General features: G+C 41.2%; 1 protein-coding gene and 1 long non-coding RNA gene across 2 annotated transcripts in view; one reads left to right on the top strand and one right to left on the bottom strand.

Annotated features, from left to right (window-relative positions):
- IMPAD1 (inositol monophosphatase domain containing 1) overlaps positions 1-19,245 on the bottom strand; it is a 30,167-nt gene extending 10,922 nt beyond the window's left edge. Inside the window, exons 1-3 of the mRNA XM_029923430.1 lie at positions 19,054-19,245; positions 3,564-3,726; positions 2,404-2,499 (exon numbers count right to left, since the gene is read on the bottom strand). Coding sequence (XP_029779290.1) covers positions 2,404-2,499; positions 3,564-3,726; positions 19,054-19,245 — 451 coding nt within the window. The remainder of the gene's footprint in view (positions 1-2,403; positions 2,500-3,563; positions 3,727-19,053) is intronic.
- Positions 11,820-14,381, top strand: LOC115278942. Its single transcript, XR_003903127.1, has 3 exons — positions 11,820-12,287; positions 13,538-13,601; positions 14,239-14,381. It is a non-coding gene; the product is annotated as an uncharacterized LOC115278942 (long non-coding RNA).
- Positions 19,246-19,250: the final 5 nt, after the last annotated feature.

Raw genomic sequence — 19,250 nt, forward strand, 5'->3', positions numbered from 1 at the left:
AGAGCAGGAGGTGAGTGCGGTCCGCACGCCCGGCCTGCCCGCACAGCCGCCGTCAGAGAAGGGAGAAATCAACTCGTTTGTTCAACTTCAGGTATTCGGATGCATTCTACTACAGAAGCCTGCATTAGCAGCCTAACTTGTATCCTAACTTACTCGGCAAGGATTAAAGGAAAGATGTGAAAGCAATGCACAGACCATAAGTCAATTATGTAATTAATCTCCAGGCACGCTGTCACAGTAACAACCTCAATCTTCTGTAGCTCATCAAATTGTCAACTGTGAAAACTATCTCAATTGTGAAAAGAAGATAAAAAGTCAAAGAACACAAAGTAGATTTGGTCTGAAATGCAGAACCTACACTCAAGTATATGTTCGGCCCATCTCCATCTCGGAGTAGCTGGGATTTGGAATACAAGGTTATTCTGCAAAGCAAATACGTTTTAAGAGTAATCCAGATTAACCCTGTCTCCATTTCTGTCCACCTGACAGCCAGCTCTTCTACGCGGTGTCAGCCACACCCCTGAGACGCAGCGGAGAAGGCTGGAGTAGATGACAGAGCTCTATGGATGCTGGGGTATTCGTTTCCTAGGGCTGGCGCGACAACTTACCACAAACATGGTGGCCTCCGAGGAAAGAAATCTGTTTTCTCACAGTCTAAAGGCTCAATGTTCAAAATCAAGATATTGGCAGGGTGTAATCCTTCTGGAAACTCACTGCATGCCTCTCTCCTAGTTCTTACCATCTCTGTGCCTCCAGCATCCTATCCCCGGTGCTGCTGTAATCTCAGCTTCTTCTAAGGACACTGTCATTGCTTTAGGGACCTACCCTAATCCAGGATGACCTCTTCCTGACACCTAAACCACACCGGTAAAGACCTGACTTCCAAATAAAGTCAGATTCTAAATTCTGAGGTCATGGGTTTATGTTCCCCAAAAGATATGCTGCAGTCCTAATCCCCAGCACAGCCGAATCTGACCTTATGTGGAAATGGGGTTACCGTAGATGTAATCAGCCAAGATGAGCTTGTGTCCGGGCAGGGTGGACTCTGAATCCAATACGGTGTTTTCATAAGAAGAGAAGCAACACAGAGACACAGATACGCAGGCAGAACACCATGAAATGGTGAAGGCAGAGCTGGAGTGATGTGTGCATAAGCCAAGGAACACCATGGGCTGTTCAAACTATTAGAAACTAAAAGAAACACTCAGAAGAATTCTCCCTTATAGGTTTCAGAGAGAACATTTCTCTGCCAACACCTTTATTTTAAACTTCCAAGCCGCCAAAACTGTGTTAATATATCTGTGGTTCAGAGACAGTTTATGGGTTTTTTGTTTTTATGGCAACCTTAAAAATTAGTTTGTAGTGAAAATGAATTGGAGAGGGGCTTAACTTAACACATTACACCTCATCAGCAGGGCTGCTTTCAGCGCTGGCACTGGAAAAATGGATACTGTCACCATCAAGAACCTGATCGTAGTGGAGTCAAAAGGCCTCTTGATGGGAACTCCCAACGAAAAGTATGCTGATCCCTTCAGACTGTCGGGGAGACTGCTTATACCATCAACTGTCGCCCTCAACTTCTACATCATGACAACTCATGGGGTCATTCTGGACTTGTAACCACAGTCCACGCTATCACTGTCTCTCTAGCCAACTACAGCATAATGGCTGTGGTGATACCAAGATGTCACGCCCCTATCCACCAGCACTGGCGAGGCTTTGGGCCAGGTCACCTTGAGCTGCCTGGGAAGCTCTTTGGCACAGTCCTCCACACTCCCAACTCCCAACGTGACTCCGCAGACCTGACCTGCCGTCCGCGCTAAGCTAGCACACAGGACTACATCAAGGCGGTGGAGGACGCAGGTCAAACGGAGCTCTGCACAGTGCTCGATTAGCCTGATTCACGAGGATTAGCCTGATTCATGAGACTTTCACCAGAACACCTTCTATTTTTGACGCTGAGGTTGCTAGGCTGCCACTGCCCTTCACCAGCACAGTATCAGGCTCATTTCCTGCCATGACAACAGATTTGGCTAAGGCCACCTGATGGGAGATCTCAGAACCCACTGGAGTCCAATGTATAAGAGCCCTGGACCTTTAACCTCAGCAGCAGCACAAGAGAAACTGAGAAGAACACAGCTGGTGCCCAGCTGGATTCCTCAGCACTGTCTCTCATGGTCATTCACAGTTTCTGTCCTCTGCTGAGAGTTTAGAGAGCTCTGCTTCATTATGTATTTTCGTTACCAACACCAAATCCTCACTGTATCCAATGAAAGGGTGCGGTATGGTGGGGACTGACTTCAATAATCACCGAACTACAGCTGCGATTCTGGCAAGACAGTAAGTACGACAGACGAATGATTTAATACCGTAAACTCTTGAGAGCTCTACTCAATCTCTTACCTGTGTATTCCGAAAACGGCTTATGTATCACTCCTAGCACAGGTTTACCGTTCACAGCCACACACACCATAGTAGTGACATACTTTCGAAGATCCTCTAGGAGAAAAAAAACAAAAACAAAAAAACCCAATAACAAAAATTATTAAAATAAATAACTGTAAATTTTAGTTTTAAATTTGAAAATCAAGTTAAATACTTAGAATAGTCCCTGCACCAGAGAGGCGCTCATATTTATTATCACCATTACATAATGAGGCCAATCTCAGCTTAGGAAAAGTTTTTATTAAAAAAACACTCAATAGTGTGTATTTTTATTACCTACTTCCGCAAAATGGTTTCTAATTTGTTGCCATGAGACACCTAGTGTCTTCCTCCTGTTCTCCAAATAGTTGACTACTGTCTATTATGGGTTAAGTTCAGTGCTTAAGGACTAGAATACAAAGATGAAAAGGCCCACATTCAAAGAACTTACCATGTAGAAGGAGGGCACACAGGTAAACAATTAACTTTACTATATATGCCTACAGAGCAGAGAGAAAGCAAGAATTGGATATATCTGGGTAAGAAGGCAAGAGAGAGGACCTACAGAAATGGAATCTGAGTTAGGCCTAGGCAACAATACAAACAAGACAATGGGGTGGGGCAGGAATTCTCCATTTTTCTACTTACTTACCCTGGGCGCCTAGGATTTACTGTTCTGAATTCTAAAACTAGATATATATGCAATAACCCCTCAATTCCTCACATCATGAGTAAACATCATATTCTGGCTATATAAATACCTGAATAATGTATGCCTCAATATAGAATAACTCTATATGTAAATATATAAATAGGTGTCCAACAGGAGTCATTTTGTTGTTGTGACTGATAAAAACGTCCCTTCGCTGAAGGATCAGTGATATAGTGAACCATGACCACCAGTAAAAGTATGCCATAATACAATGGTTTTGGGGGGAGAAAAAGGTTGAGAATAACGGATTCAATCCCAAGGTTTCATACCACACTGCAATAATCCAGCTGATTTAAAATCTAACAGGAAAGGTTTGTGCACAACTGGTAAAGTATTTCCCAACAAGTCCATACCGCCCATCTTCGTGCTGATTCTCCAACATATAACGGCAATCCAAAGTCTGAAATAAATGTTCATGTAAAATCACCTGTATATTCCTGTGTAGCATCCAGTGGATCGATCCAGACAGTCACGCTCTCTGCTGGCACCTCCTTAGGGGCACCTATTTCCTTCAAGATGTCCTCGGGGATCTTACGGTCCCATATGATCACCTCCTGATCAGCTGCATCCACACGCTCCTCCGTATTTATCTGCACCAAAAATAGATGACAGTTAACACACTTAAAAAGGAAAAAGCATCCCTTCAGAAAATGAGAGAAAGAGAAACTTTTCAGGCCAGATCACATAAACTGGAAGTAGGTAAGTCAGTATTTTTATTTTGCAGCATTTCATTGTGAAACAGAAAAATATAAAAGAAATTCCAGCACCATCTTGTTTTCAAGTACTATTTATTTAATATTTATAAAACAGAGAATCCAAATATAGAGAAATGTAGAGAAATTAACCATCAAAGAAACAAGCTGTTTAAAGCTTAATATTGATAAAAAACAATAGATCTAAAGTGTGTAAATAGATGGCAATACTATGGAACACTGAGCTGAACACGGTAACTAGAAGAAGGCGAAAAGTGACAACGGATATAAAAGAACAGATAATATACGGAGGCTAAGAGACATGATGTCCTAGAAAAGTCATCATCTAAAATACACCTTTGATCCATAGTAAAAAGAAACCTGGAAATAATGAAACAGATAATAAACTAGCATATTAAAAAATGTAAACAAGGCTGAAATGAGTAATCTAAAGGGACAAAAAAAGATCAGCCTTCTCTTCATTAAAAACCAAAGGTAAGTTACAGGATAAAATGCTAAAGTCAAATCTTCTATTTTTATTTAGTAGGAAACAAATTAAAATATAAAATATATCAGACTTATCATATAGACATGTAAAGGCATAAAGGAATAGGGAACCACTGCTTTCAATAGTAAGTCTCCTTAATGAATCCTGAAAACATACTCTGGTTTATAAAATAATGATTTAATATATTACAGGGGAGCCTGGGTGGCTCAATTAGTTAAGCGCCCGACTTTGGCTCAGGTCATAATCTCATGGTTCACGGATTTAAGCCCCGTGACAGTCTCTGTGCGGACGTCTTGGAGCCTGGTGCCTGCTTCGGATTCTGTATCTCCTTCTCTCTCTGCCCCTTCCCCACTTGTGCTCTGTCTCTCAAAAATAAATAAATGTGAAAAAAAATTAAAAAGAATTAGGTTAATAACAGACTGTCAACTTTATTCATTCACTACCTTATCAAAAGACTTCCTCTATCAAATCATAACATATACATGCAAGAAAAATGTCCCCAAAAGGTGAATTTCCAGTGGGGATTAGGACTAAAGCAAAGCAGGCTTTTGCGTACTGTGCTTTCTGACAAGCTCCCTTCCATAGCAGATCCTGTGTTTATACTGCATGTGAGGCCATGCCCAGACCCCTCGCCCCACTGTCAGAGTGAGGAGAACACCGACAGTAATATAAGTAAACAGTCGCACACAGTAAATACCCCACAAATACCAACAACGTGTGGAAAGTGCCTAAAATATCCCAAATTGTCACAGAGAAAGTTAAAAACAGTAATATTTCAGAACCAGAAAACCACTTAAATTAAAAAAATGTTTTAATATAGTGTACAGTAAACACCCAATTCATCCATTCACTTATTCCTTTATTGATTCAGCAAATTCTTACTGATCGCCTACTACATGCCAGAGTTCCAGGAACTAATGTACAACGGCGATCAATTGGAGACAAAAATCTTTGGCTTTGTGCAGCTTAGACTCTAGGGAGGGAGTTAAACAATAAACAAGCAAGTAAAACATGTGATATGCTGAACAGTGATAATAAGGAGATGTAAAATATAGCAGAGAAGCACAGGAAACATGTTGTAGGAGAGCAGGAGGGTACTGTAAGAGAGGGTCGTTGGGATTATTCATACTGACGGAAAATTACAAACTGCCAAATGTCCATCAACTGATGAATGGATAAACAAAATGTGGTACATTCATAGAATGGAATATGATTCAGCCATAGAAAGAAATGAAGTACTATTCATATTATAGCAAGGGTGAACCCCAAAACATTATGTTAACTGAAATAGGAAAGAAACAAGAGATCACGTACTGTATGATTCCACTTATGTGTCTATAACACGCAAATCTATGGAAACAGCAGATCAGTGGTTGGCTGGGGCAGGGGCGGGACCGCAGATCAGTGGTCACTGGGCACAGGGACATCACTAGGTGATGAAAATGTAAAACTGATTAATGGCAATGGTTGTACAACGCAGCCCATCTAGTCAAAGCCAGTGAGTTGGATATTTGCAATGGGCAAATTATACTGGTATGTAAAATCACACTGCAGTAAAGTTTGTTTTCAAAGATAGGGAAGCTGAGGAAAAGCTGGCATGAGAATGAAGATTTAAAGGAAGTGAGGCTAAAGGAGCACCTTCCAGCCCACGGCGCGAGTAACAAGTGCACAGGCGTGGAGGCGAGAGTGTGCCTGGTAGGCTCAGAGGAAGCAAGGAGGCAAGTGTGGCCAGAGCAGAGTGAGCCGAGAAGGAAGGGGCCGGGAAGGAGGGTGGCAACGAACGGAACCTGATGGTGAAGGTCCCTGCAGGCATGTCACAGAATCAAGCTGCCCTCCATCATAACCTCTGTCAACAACACGCACGAGGTCCTGGCCACTGAGGAGAGCTAAGGGAGGGGGGCCAGTGTAGGGAGGTAAAGGGACAGAAAGGAAGAAGTGAAATTGTAACATGCAATTCATGACTTATTACTGAGAAAATCCAAAAGAACTTGTAGGTAAATTATAGAGTAACAGAATATAACACAGCCTCTAAGTATAATAAGATCAGTACTTAACAATCACTTGCACTTTTTATGCACCAGCAACAAATATTAAAAAGTATTTAATATAAAAATGGATGCCATTTAAACTAACAAAAGAAGTAAATTATCTGGAAATAAATCTACCCAAGATGTGCAAAAACAGTGTAGAGAAAATTAAGCTGTATGAAATATCACCAATCCCTTAAAAATGTTAAAGAGGTCAATTCTCGCATCAGTAACTTATCGGTCCAATCAAAATCCCTATACTTTTCTTTCTTTCTTTCTTTCTTTTTTTTTTAACCCCTGCTTGGAAAAAGAAGAAGGCATTTTGGCAAAAAGGGAGGGATTATCATGGTGGGATGACTTTCCTTTCCAGCTATTATGACTCACCTCGATGACAGAAGAATGAAGACAGTGGCACTGGTGACATATTTGGCTTTTCCCTGCAGCTTCCCTGAGAAAGCTACACATGCATATGAAGTGCACTGTGTGGGGACTTGATATTTGTATTTACTGTAAAATGATCACCACAATCCAGTTAATTACTGCATCTGCCTCACACTATTTACTTTTTTGATTTGTGGTGAGAATGCTTAAGACCTACTAAAATCTACTAAAATACAGTATTCTTAACCCCAGTCATCTTCCTACATATCTACTCATGTTGTTCAGACCCTTAGACCAACACCTCCCCTCTTCCCTCATTCCCTACACTCCCGTAAGTGGGAATGTTAGATCATATGGTAGTTCTATTTTTAATTTCTTGAGGAACCTCTATACTACCTTCCATAATAGCTATACCAACTTACATTCCCTCCAACAGTATAAAAGGATTCTCTTTCTTCCACATGCTTGCTAACATTTACCTCTTGTCTATTTGATAATAGGCATCCTAACAGGTCTTTCACCTCCTTGGTTAAATTTACTCATAAGTACTTTATTGTTTTTGATGTTGTCATAAATGGAATTGTTTTCTTAACTCCTCTTTCAAATACTTCATTGTTGTTTATATATAGAAATAATATAGGGGCGCCTGGGTGGCTTGGTCCATTGAGCACTGAGCATCAGATTTTGGCTCTGGCCATGACCTCACAGTTCATGACTTCAAGCCCCACAGGGGGCTCCGTGCTGTCAGCTCAGAGCCAGCTTCGGATCCCGTGTTTCTCCCTCTCTGCCCCTGCCCTGCTCATGTTGTCTCTCAAAAATAAATAAAACATTTAAAAGAAAAAAATCATGATTTTTGTTGACTTTGTATCCTGTATTTTTACTGAAGTATTAATAGGAGTTGAACAATATTTTGCTAACAATCTTTTACAGTTTCCTTTTATAATATCATGCCATCTGCAAGCAATTTTACTTTGGATGCATTTTATTTCTTTTACTGACCTAACTGCTCTGGCTAGGGATTTCAGTACCCTGTGGGATAGGAGTGCTACGGACATCCCTGCCCTTCTGATATTAAAGAAAGCTCTTAGATTTTCATGACTGAGTACCATTAGTTGTGGGCTTCTTATATATGGCCTTTATTATGTTGAGGTATATTCCTTCTATACTTACCTTGTTAAGTTTTTATAATGAAAAACATTGGACTTTGTCAAATGCTTTTTATATTTTTATTTTGAGATAATCATATGATTTTTGCCTTTCATTCTGATAATGTGGTGTATCACATTGATTGACTTGCATTTACTCAAATCATCCTTCACTCCAGGGATAAACCCCACTTGCATGGTGTCTCGTCCTTATAATGTGCTATCGAATTCAGTTTTTTAGCATTTTGTTGAAAAATTTTGCATGTATCTTCATGAGGAATAGTGGTCTGTAGTTTTCCTATAGTGTCCCTGCATAGATATAGTATTAGGGTAATGCTGACTTCATAAAGCAAGTTTGGAAGTGCTCACTTTATGAAATCAGTATTAAAAAAACCATTTCCTTTTCAATTTTGAAAAATAATTTCAGAAGGGTCTGTATTAATTTTTCATTGGTAGAATTCACCAGGGAAGACATCTAATCCTGGAACTTTCTTTATTGGGAAATCTATGATTCAATCTCCTTACAGGTCTGTCCAGCCATTCTATTTCTTCATAATTCAGTGTTGGTAGGTCGTCTGTTTCTAGGAATTTATCCATTTCTCCTAAGTTATCCAATTTGTTGGCCTATAATTGTTCGTAATTTCTTATGATCATTTGTATATTGTAGCAATCAGATATAATGTTGATGCTTTCATTTCTGAATTTACGTATTTGAATCTTTTTATCTTTGACTAGTCAAAGGTTTGTTAATCTCTTTTCCAAAGATCAGCTCTTGGCTGGTATTTTCTATTGCTCTTCTAGTCTCTATTTCTTTTTCTCTCTCTCTCTCTCTTTTTTTTTTTTTTTGGTCTCTATTTCTGATCTGATCTTAGTTATTTCCTTCCTTCTGCTACTTTGTTTGCTCTTTTTCTAATTCCTTAAGCTGTTAAGTTAGGCTGTTTAACTGAGATATTTCTTTTTTCTTAATGTAGGCATTTATCACTGTAAATTTCCCTTTTAAAACTGCTTTTGCTGCAATCTGTAAGTTTTGGTATGGTGTACTTTCATTTTTGTTAATTTCAAGATTTCTTTTCCATTTCTCTTTTGATTTCTTCTCCAATTCATTGGTTGTTCAAGAATTATGATGCTTAATTTTCACATATTTGTGTATCTTTCAGCTTCTGTCCTGTCATTGACTTCTAGTTTTGCACCATTGTGGTCAGAAAAGCTGTTTGATATGATTTCAATCTTTAATTTGTTAAATCTTGTTTTCTGGCCTTACAGGATTATTGCCCTGGAGAGTATTCCTTGGGAGCTTGAGAACAATGTGACTTTGATGTTGGATAAAATGGTCTATATGTGTCTCGCAGCACCTGTCATCGGTCTGAAGTATAGTATGAGTCCACTATATCCTTATTTGTGATTTGTCTAGATAATCTATCCACCAGTAAAAGTGAGGTGTTGGGGTCTCTACTATTATGGCATTGCTGTTTCTGTCCTCAGATTTATAATATTTGCTTAATATATTTAGTGCTCTGATGCTGGGGGCCTATGTATTTACAATTGTTATAGTCTCTTGATCAACCGACCCTTTTATATCATTATATAATATCTCCTATGTCCCTTGTTCGTTTTTTTTAAAGTCTACATTGTCCGATACCACTATAGCTACTCTGTTCTCTCTGGGTTTCCATTTGCATGGAATATCTTTCTCCATCCCTTCACTCTGATCCATCCTATCTGCATCTTTAAAGCTGCCATATGTCTCCTGTAGGTAGCATTCACTTTTTTTTTTTTTAATACATTCACTTACTCTGTTTTTTGACTGGAGAATTTAGTTCGTCTATATTTCAAATAACTATTAGTAAATATGGACTTGCTAATGCCACCTTGTACATTGCTTTCTGGCTTCTTGTATCTTCTTTGTTCTTTTCTTACTCTCTGGCTGTCTTCCTTTGTGCTCTGATCATAGTCCAGGGTGATACGCTTTGATTCTCTTCTCTGCATCCTTTGTCTAGCAGGTTTTTATTTTGTGGTTACCATAAAACTTACATATCTTATAGCTATAACAGTCAATTTTTAGTCAATAACAAATTAACTTTGATTGCATATAAACTCTTCCCTCTTTCCCTTCACAACATTTTATTTTTGATGTTATGTTACATCTTTCTATATTGTATATCCATTAACAAATTTTTGTAGTTGTATAGTTTAGAAAATACTCCTCTTTTAACTTTTATATTAAAGTCTTTTATATACCACTATTACATTAGAATATTCTGAATGTAACTATATACTTTACCAGTGAACTTTATACTTTGTTTTCATGTTACTATTTAGCATCCTTTCATTTTGGCTTGAAGAACTCCCTTTAACATTTCTTATAAGGCAGATCTGGTGGTGATGAACTCCCTCTGGTTTTATTCATCTGGGAAAATCTTTATTTATTCTTCATTTCTGAAGGAGAGTGCTGCCAGGTAAAGTATTCTTGGTTGGCAGTTTTATTTTTGTTTTTGCTTTCAGCACTCTGATCAAACATATCACCCCACTCTCTCCTGGCCTGCAGGGTTTCTGATGAAATATTTGCTGATAGCCTTAGGAGGGGGTTCCCTCATATCAGATGAATTTCTTTTCTCTTGCTGCTTTCAAAATTCTGTCTTTGACTTTTGAGTTTTATTATAATGTGTCTCCATAAAGTCCTCTTTGAGCTGAGTTTATAAACTTATGACCTTCATGTACCTGGATGTCCCATTCTCTTCCCTAATTTGGGAATGTTGCAGCTGCTATTATTTACATAGACTTTCTGCGCTTTTCTCTCTCTCTGTCTCTGTCTCTCTCTCTGAGACTCCCAAAATGTGAAGAGTTACACTTGATGGTCCCCCATAATGCACACAGGCTTCTTCACTCTTCACTTCTATCTCTTTGTTGTATCTCTCCTTTCATTCAAGTATTGTTTTCCTGATTTCCTTGAGTTGTCTGCGTTCTCTTAAGCTCACTGAGCTTCCTTAAAACAATTACTTTGAATCTGTTGACAGGCCATTTGTAGATCTCTGTTTTGGCAGGGTCAGGTACTAGAAAATCATATTCCTATGTGTAATGTTGTGCTTCCTTTATTCTGTGTATTCCGTGAAGCCTTGCATTGCTGCCTTGACATTTACAGAAGGAGGCACCTCCTCCAGTCTTTACTGACTGACTTTGGGAGAGAGTTGTCTTCACCCTGAGTCTGATGTGGGAATCTAGGGTTTTCTTGCACATTTTCTACGGATAGAAAATTTTCTTCTCCACACTTCTTGTTCCCTCGTGGAGGATAATTCTCAAGATTATAAGCTTTATCTTGATCCCACCAAGCCCACCGGTACTAAGAGCCTCCCATTTGTTTTCTCTAGGGTGGTACGCTAGGAGGTGGGTGTTTCCCAATTCCTCAATTATTCTCCTTCTGCACCTGGGTGCTGGCCATTTACAAAGGCTCCGACTCACTGTCTACAGCAGCACATGCTAAAATCAGGTCAACGTGGCTGGGCGGAGTGGGTGTGGGCAAGACATGTAGAGTGTTTGGGGGTGCCAGGGAGTCAGCTGAGGGGCTCTGATGGTGAGGAGTCCCCAGCGACTCGTGGGCAGCCTCCCCGATGGGGGTCTACAAAGAGGTTAGTGGCACCCCTTCAGATGAGCCCTGGGGTATGTGTTCCCGCAGCCTCTCCCAGCCCCTCAGTCTTGCCGATCACTTCCGCCATGCAGGTGACAGGAGACAGAAGTGGTTTCTCGGGCACTGTCCTGCGTGGCTGGCAAAGGCGCGTTCCTGTGGGCGAAACTGCAGGCTTCAAGGGGTCTCTCTTAGCACGGCACTGTGCTCTCCTGAGGGAGGGGTGGTGCAAGCAAAGTGACCGCATTTCTCTTACTCTCATCAATACAGCTATTCTTAATTTTCTTTTCGTTTTTTGGCCCCAGTGCTGTGCTGGAACTTATCTGCTGGACTCTCAGAGGCCTACAAAGGAACTCCTCTCTGGGGATGAAGACCAAAATCAACATTCTGTGAGGGAACTTAAAATAGCAACAAATGTGACTCCCAGAAAATGCAAAGTAGTTTCTGCATCTTGACCCCTCGAGTTTGCAAAAATTGCAGTGCCAGGTCTGGGTGGCAACTACCATGCCTTGTGATGCAGACTTTGGCCTAGACCTCAAGGCAGCTTTTCCAGGCCCTTTCAGAGGAGTAGGACCTAACAAAGTGCAGGACTGCATCTGAAAACATCTTCCCTGAGAGTCGGGTGAGGAAGAAATAAGTGGAGCAAGAGAACAAGAACAGCGGTAGAGTGTCCTCCTCTGCTTCGGCACAACTGCATCCGTCACCTGCCGCTGCCATTACACACTTAGGAACTGAATAAACCCACTACACGGCATTGGAAACGGCCTTATCCACAGCTGGTAAGAGCAAACCAGAAAGTTTCTCTCAATTCTTGTCCACTTTTCACCAGCCAGGAAGTTCTGGAAATTCTACCCCCAACTGCAAATACATGAAACTACTATTGCTACGTATGCCAAGCAAACCTTCGTTTAGGCTGCCGTCCATCTCTCACTTGGATTTCTAAAATAGCCTTCAATTGCTCTTGCCTCCTATAGTGCATTCATGGATTCATTCGTTCAGTCAATAGCTATTCATGACCACTTATTCTGAACTCTTAGGGGTCCTGGGAAATAACCATGAACAAAAGGGACAAAATCACTGCCTTTATGGAACTGCCCCCTTGCAACCCAGTAAAATGCCATCTTCCTAAATCAGATTATGGTCAGTCCCTGCTTAAAACGTGCCAAAGGTTTCTCATTACACAGGGATCACATCCAGACTCCTTACCATCATCTACAAAGTAAGGCCCGCATGATCTGGTCCCAGGAGCCTCTCTCTATTTGCATCCTTATGTATACTACACTCCAGACTTGTCTTTTCTGGTCCCTTGGCCTCAGGGCCTTTGCACTTTGTACTAGAAAGTCATGTTCCTTTGGCAATGTTGTGTTTCCTTAATTTTTCCTCTTCTGTTCATATACACTTTTCTCAAATCTCTGCAGGATGGTCTGTTTCTTACCCTTCAGATCTGAGTTCAAATGGCAGTGCCTCACTGTGGCCCTGACTCTTATGGCTAAAGCAGAAGTCCCCACTCACTCTTCTGACATGGTCTTATTTTTTCTTCGTCAAAATCCTTATCGGTATCTGAAATCAATTTATTTGATCACATGTGTACTCTATATCTTGACCTACCAGAACGTAAGTGTTATGAGTTCAAGGACACAATTTCTTCATTACGGTAGCCCTGTCCCCCTGCACAAACCAGTCCCTGGCACAGTAGGTGTTAAATACTTCTGAATTGACATTATTCTTTGCCAACATACTTATATTTCTCCTCCATAACCCTTTCCACTCAATCTACTCTCCCTCCCTCATTGCTACTGCCTGTCTCAGTACTCAATAGGGAATTGAATAGGAAATCAAGACTCCAAAGCACAATTAAAGCTATTCATATGAAAGTTCAGTTACTCTGGGGTTGCAGAGGATTTTGGTTAATGCCATAAGAAGGTACCATTTACTATATTTTTCCTATAAATCATTATATCCTATAATGTTTTCATATATAGTGCCTCATACCCAATCACCTAATAAGCATTCAACAACTATTTTCTAGATGGATAAACACAGCTCTTTCTTCACCTTTTCGGAAGCCTTTTACTATCAATACCATCTTTCAGGTATGTATCTATAAATAATTAGGTATGCTCTAGTGTTTGTGTCACATCTTAAAAACAATACCAAAAAGAAAAAAATCCACAGAAACCTCTCTTAGTCCCATAGAAGACCCCAGTCAAGCTCCTTAGAAGTCCAATCTCTTGAAAGCCTCATCTTTACTATCTCCATTTTCTTAATTGCCCATCTTTTTCAGGTTGGCTTCCTTTCTATCAAGCCACCAAGCAAATTTTCACAAAGTTCACCAGTGACCATTCCCCATACAGAACCATTATTAAGAGTATATGGTCTATCACGGCCAGCACCTCAATTTACTGGGAGTGTGACTTTATCTAGGTTAGTCCCCTAATCTTTCTGAGCTGCTAGAAGTCTCCCTACAGGGTTCTTTGGATGAATCAATGAAACACAATCGGTAAAACAAACAAACTTAGTATTGTGCTCAACACAGAGAAAGCATTTAATAAAGGCTGGATGCTATTATTCTTGTTAAATGATTATTTTCAATCTGTGTTATCCTTGGCTGTAGGCCCTTGATCAACCTTCCCCTTTCACGATACAGTCTTTCCATAAGCAATCCCGTTCACAACAGGGTCAATTACGATCACAACACTGATGACTCACAAATTCCTATTTCCAATTCAGATGTGTCTTGGAGCTTCAGACCAATGTATTCAACTACCTCCTTAACAATGTCCCCTCAGCCATACTGAAGGCAACTGTAACTTCACAAGTCAAAGATGGCACTCGGAATCCGCTCCCTGACTTGTCATCATGCACTCCTCAATACCAACTGTGAAAATCTGATATAAAGGGGTCATTTTTGTAACATCCTTAGAACTTCTCTCATATCCTTCCAATTCTCCCTCTCCATACCCATATTCTCAATTTAAAATGTGTCATCTCTCACTTGAAAAAACCTCCTAACTGGTTTACCCCTCCAAACTAGTCTCCAGGAGTCTACCCTGAGCTCTTCTGATCCTTCAAAGCACTACAGGTTAGTTAAGAGGACACTATGGTTGTACCTCCTATATTGCCTTATACACAGAATTAAACAGAACTGAGATGATTCTCAGGCCATTAAGTCAATCTCTGCAAGGCTAAAATTATTTTCTAGCTGTGCAACATTTGATAAATTAGTTACCCTCTCCAAGCCTCAATTTCTTTATCTGCAGAATGGAGGCAACAGTACTTAACTTCCTACATTGCTGTCAAGAGTAAATTAATGACAGAAATAGAAAGCTGAATTCAGTGCTTGCGCTTAGGGAGCACTAAATAAACATTAGGCAATAAACCAAGCTGACTATAACTCTCCTATTAGCTGAGTTCTGGGCCTCATCTCTTGCACAGCCTATTTGAACTCTCTCCTAACTGGTCTCACCCACCTCTAAACGCCCACAGCCCAAACAAAGTACGGTATATTGCAGGCTTCAAAAAAAGTCAGGTAAATCTGGCCCTCTTTCATACCCAAGGACTAAACTAAAGATCAGATCCAACCTTTTTGAGCTTGGCATATGACTACTTTCCTCATTTCTTCCACAGTGATTTCCCCATATGCATCAGATTCAGACTCCTCAGGATACCGGAATTTACTATACTACCACCAATACTGGGCGAGCTCCTTTCAACTTGTTTTTTTTTCTGTCGGCAGTACTTAGGTCTACACTAATTATCAAATTTACTAGCTATCTCGATTATACAGAAGAGGAACTGTAGCTCGAAGACGTGAAATGACTGTCCAGGATCACATAGGCAGGTGGCTGGACAAGCTGTACAGGTAAGTGCTCTTAGCACTATATTAAACTTCTCAAAGTCTTCCAATGAGTATTGCTGTTGGAAGAAGAGTTTAACTCCCATCCTAAAGATCAAGGAAGTCCAGGCCCAAGATTCCCATCAGGTTGAAGCACCATGCTTGATCTTCAAATCAGATGACTCCTTGTCAAAAACTTTGAATAAGTTGGGGTGCCTGGGTGGCTCAGTCATTTGAGTGTCCGACTTTGGCTCATGTCATAATCTCACCATCCATGAGTTCAAGCCCCACAATGAGCTAGGTGCTACAGCACGCAGTCCACTTTGGGTCCTCTGTCCCCCTCTCGGGTCCTCTGTCCCCCTCTCTGTCCCTCCCCAGCTCATGCTCTCTCTTGTAAAAGTAAATAAAACATTAAAACACAAAACAAACAAACAAACAAAAAAAAAAAACACTTGAACAAGTCAAGCTGAGAACAGAAGGCTTTCAGATACAGAGATCCCTGTATATTAAATCGAAGCTATAAATCTAAGTGTATCTGTTTTGTAGCTGTAAATCCACTCCGAAAAAATGATCTCCAGCCTTCCTTTTCATCACTCTCCAGAAGAATATAATTAAAGTGCCACATAAATGGCTGCAGAGACTATTATTTTCACATAATAAAATCCAGCAGAGTCAACGTGTTTAAGGAAAGCTGCCCTGAGGTCTCTCCCAAGATCCCTAACATAAGAATGGTTGAACACCACAAAGGAAATCCAGGGATCCCAGGCCACACTTGAGTTTTCTTAGGATAACACTCACTTCTCTAGAGTAGGGTTTCTCAACCCTGGCACCAATGGAAAAACGAGGATACATCGTTCTTTGTTATGGAGAGCTATGCTATGCATTGTGAGATGTCTACTGTCTACCTGCGGGACAGTAAATGCCGGTAGCATTCCACCTCCAGTTGTGATAACCAAAAATCTCCAGACTGTGCCAAATGTCCCTTGAGGGCAACACTACCCCCACACGAGTATTCTAGAGAGACACCTGGTCTATATCCTTGTACGGAGGAACAAACATGAGAGAGGAAAGCTCAAGCCCCTTACTCCAGACAGGAAAACTCTGGTAAAAAATAAGAGACTTCTATTTGCACAGGACATCAGGATAAAAGAAGAAAGTGTCTGTGGATTATCAACGCTAATTTTCCACACGGAGGTAAACTGAGTGGGATGGAACTTTAAATCATTACAAAAAAAATCCAGGTGAGGCTTCAAAAACAACTAGACATTTAGGACTATATTCTGGGTGCTGGGAGATGAAGAGAGGGGAAAAACAAATCCAGGGCTAAGTCTCTACTTCGAAGGCTATAACGTTTGGCCTCTAGTCTTAACAACACAATGATAAAAGGCCGTTCAAGATGACAGTATGCTTAACATTGTATAATGTTAAGCTGGGGATGGAGGAGGTGGGGGGGTTGTTCAGATTTCACTGTTTATCTAATAATAGAATTCCACTGGAAACGATGCTTCTTCCCGGTAGCCAAAATCTACCGTGAGGTGAGTTAACACACACCCTTGCAAAGTACTGCTAGGCGAGGTGAAGCGCTTCCTCTGGAATTCTGATACATCTTCAAAAGTGTTATTCATTCAACAGCAGCTCTGTTAAAATGATGAATTCCTTAAGTATTAACAACAAATCCAAAATTAATGTGACCTCTTCTACGCCAGCAAAAGTCCAACACTAAAGGTGCACATCTAAATATTATTCAGTCACGAGAAAACAAAAAGTTACTTTACATAAAGGCAGAGCTCCCAACATCTGCAATTCGGAAAGCTTAGCTTGTGTGTGTAATAAAATGCAGCTCACCACTTGGCAGGCATTCCCTTCGCGTTTGCTAAAAAGTGAGAATACAACTTGCACGATCCTGTGCAAGTTCCCCAAAGCCAAAGGTCTGGTTCACATGTGAACACACATGTGCACATAGGTAATGTTTTGGTTACTGAAGAATATTTTTGTCTTTACCTTTAAAAATAAAAACGAATGTCAACTCTGTTTGATTCATTTTACTACTGTGGCTTTGACTCTCCTACAATTTTATGTTTTCCCTAGGAAATGACACTGTCAGGTTTAAGCAGATCCTAAAGATCTAGCTAAAATGAAGAATTAGTTCATATAAATGATGGTGTGCCATGCACCTCACAGTCCCATCTGCAAACTGGGCATAAATAAAATTTACTTCCTAAAGGTGCTGTAAGGATCCAAAGAAGTTGTGTGTGCCATTATCTGGGTGCCTGAAATAAATCCAAGAAATAGCTACCATTTCTACTGATGTAAACTATTCCATATCGACTTCTGTGACACGCCTCTGTTTCTTCCACAAACTCTCAGAGAGAAAATTGTATCTTTTGGAGAAAAGATATTTTACCAGCACATCTTACAAACACAAGATACGTATTATCTGTGATGATAAAGCAGGGCAGGACAAAAGGAAAATAAACGTTCTGTGCCTTGTTTGAGAATTCTCGTGGCAGTAACATCTGGTAGCCAGCAGCTCATGAAACGGAGCCAATGTTCCCTCCCCCTGGAAAAAAAAGTTTTTAGGAAAAGAAAAAAAACGACAGTAAGAAAAAGATGACAGATGGAAAGAGGGGGGAAAAAAGAGAACCTAGGCAATAATACAATAAACTGGACGGAGGGTTACACAAAACAAGTAACTCTACAATGACAATACTCTCCTCACTCTTCCAAGAACAACAGTAAAAGGTCAGATACTTTCCAAAGAGGCTGGGGTTCAGATTTCACTGTTGATCTAATTAATAGAATTCCACTGGAAACAAGGCTTCTTCCCGGTAGCCAAAAATCTACCATTAGGTGAGTTAACACACACCCTTACAAAGTACTGCTAGGCGAGGTGAAGCACTTCCTCTGGAATTCCGATACATTTTCAAAAGCGTTATTCATTCAACAGCAGCTCCACTAAAACGAGAATTCCTTAAGTATTAACAACAAATCGGAAATTCTGGATTTACCTGAGATGTCAGTTCCTTCCCCAGAAACGTACCCAAGTAAAAGGCAAGTATTTTTTAATTCTTATTCTCTGTAGAAAATACGAGGGGGGAGCTGAAATGAAGGTGCTGGGAAATAAACTTCCAAACACTTCTTCGAAGAGCTCCCCAAATACAGGCCTTTAGGAGGGTCCTGATCACTACAGCTCAGGTAAATCCGAAGCGTGCCTCCCACATTGCCCTGCACATTAAGAGTTTGGCAACAAGACGTCTACACTTCGTGGTCCTCGATTAGGTCCTGGTAAATGTGTATTCTGTAGAAACAACCCTACCAGCAATCACATGGCTAGAGGGCCATGAGGGTTCTCGTCCAACCCTTCATCTTACAGAAGGGCCTGCAGATGGGAAGGGGAAGGAAGTCAACTTTCACAGCCATGGAAGGCCCACCCAGCACCAAGAGCCTCTCTGATCGCAGGCACCCAGCGCGTACACAGACCTGGGGAGGGACCAGAAGGCCGAGGGCCCCGAGTACCCGCAACCTCACCCAGCTCTTGGGTCAACAGTGCGCACGACCTTGAGCACCTGAACTTCCGCGTCTCGATCTCCAGGTCTGCAAAACGGGAGCCTGGGGGCTGTCAGAGGAGCCAGGACGCTGGGACTCGCTCCGAGGTGGCCCGCGAGGCGACCCGGGCTGGGCGCTGCCGCCGGTCCGCCCCCGGCGCTCACCTGCACGTTAGGGAAGGCGGTCTTGAGCAAGTAGAACATCTTGCGGTTGGACAGCACGTCCCCGCTGGTCATCTTGTCGTCGGCCCCCTCGCGCGTCTTCCCCTTGGACTTCTCGTGGAGGACGTTGCTCTCGCGGACGCGCCGCACCTCGTCGCCGCCGCGCACCGCCGCCAGCACCGACACGGCCAGCATCTCGC

The sequence above is a fragment of the Suricata suricatta genome, chromosome 15, assembly GCF_006229205.1.
Source record: "Suricata suricatta isolate VVHF042 chromosome 15, meerkat_22Aug2017_6uvM2_HiC, whole genome shotgun sequence".
NCBI lineage: Eukaryota > Metazoa > Chordata > Mammalia > Carnivora > Herpestidae > Suricata > Suricata suricatta.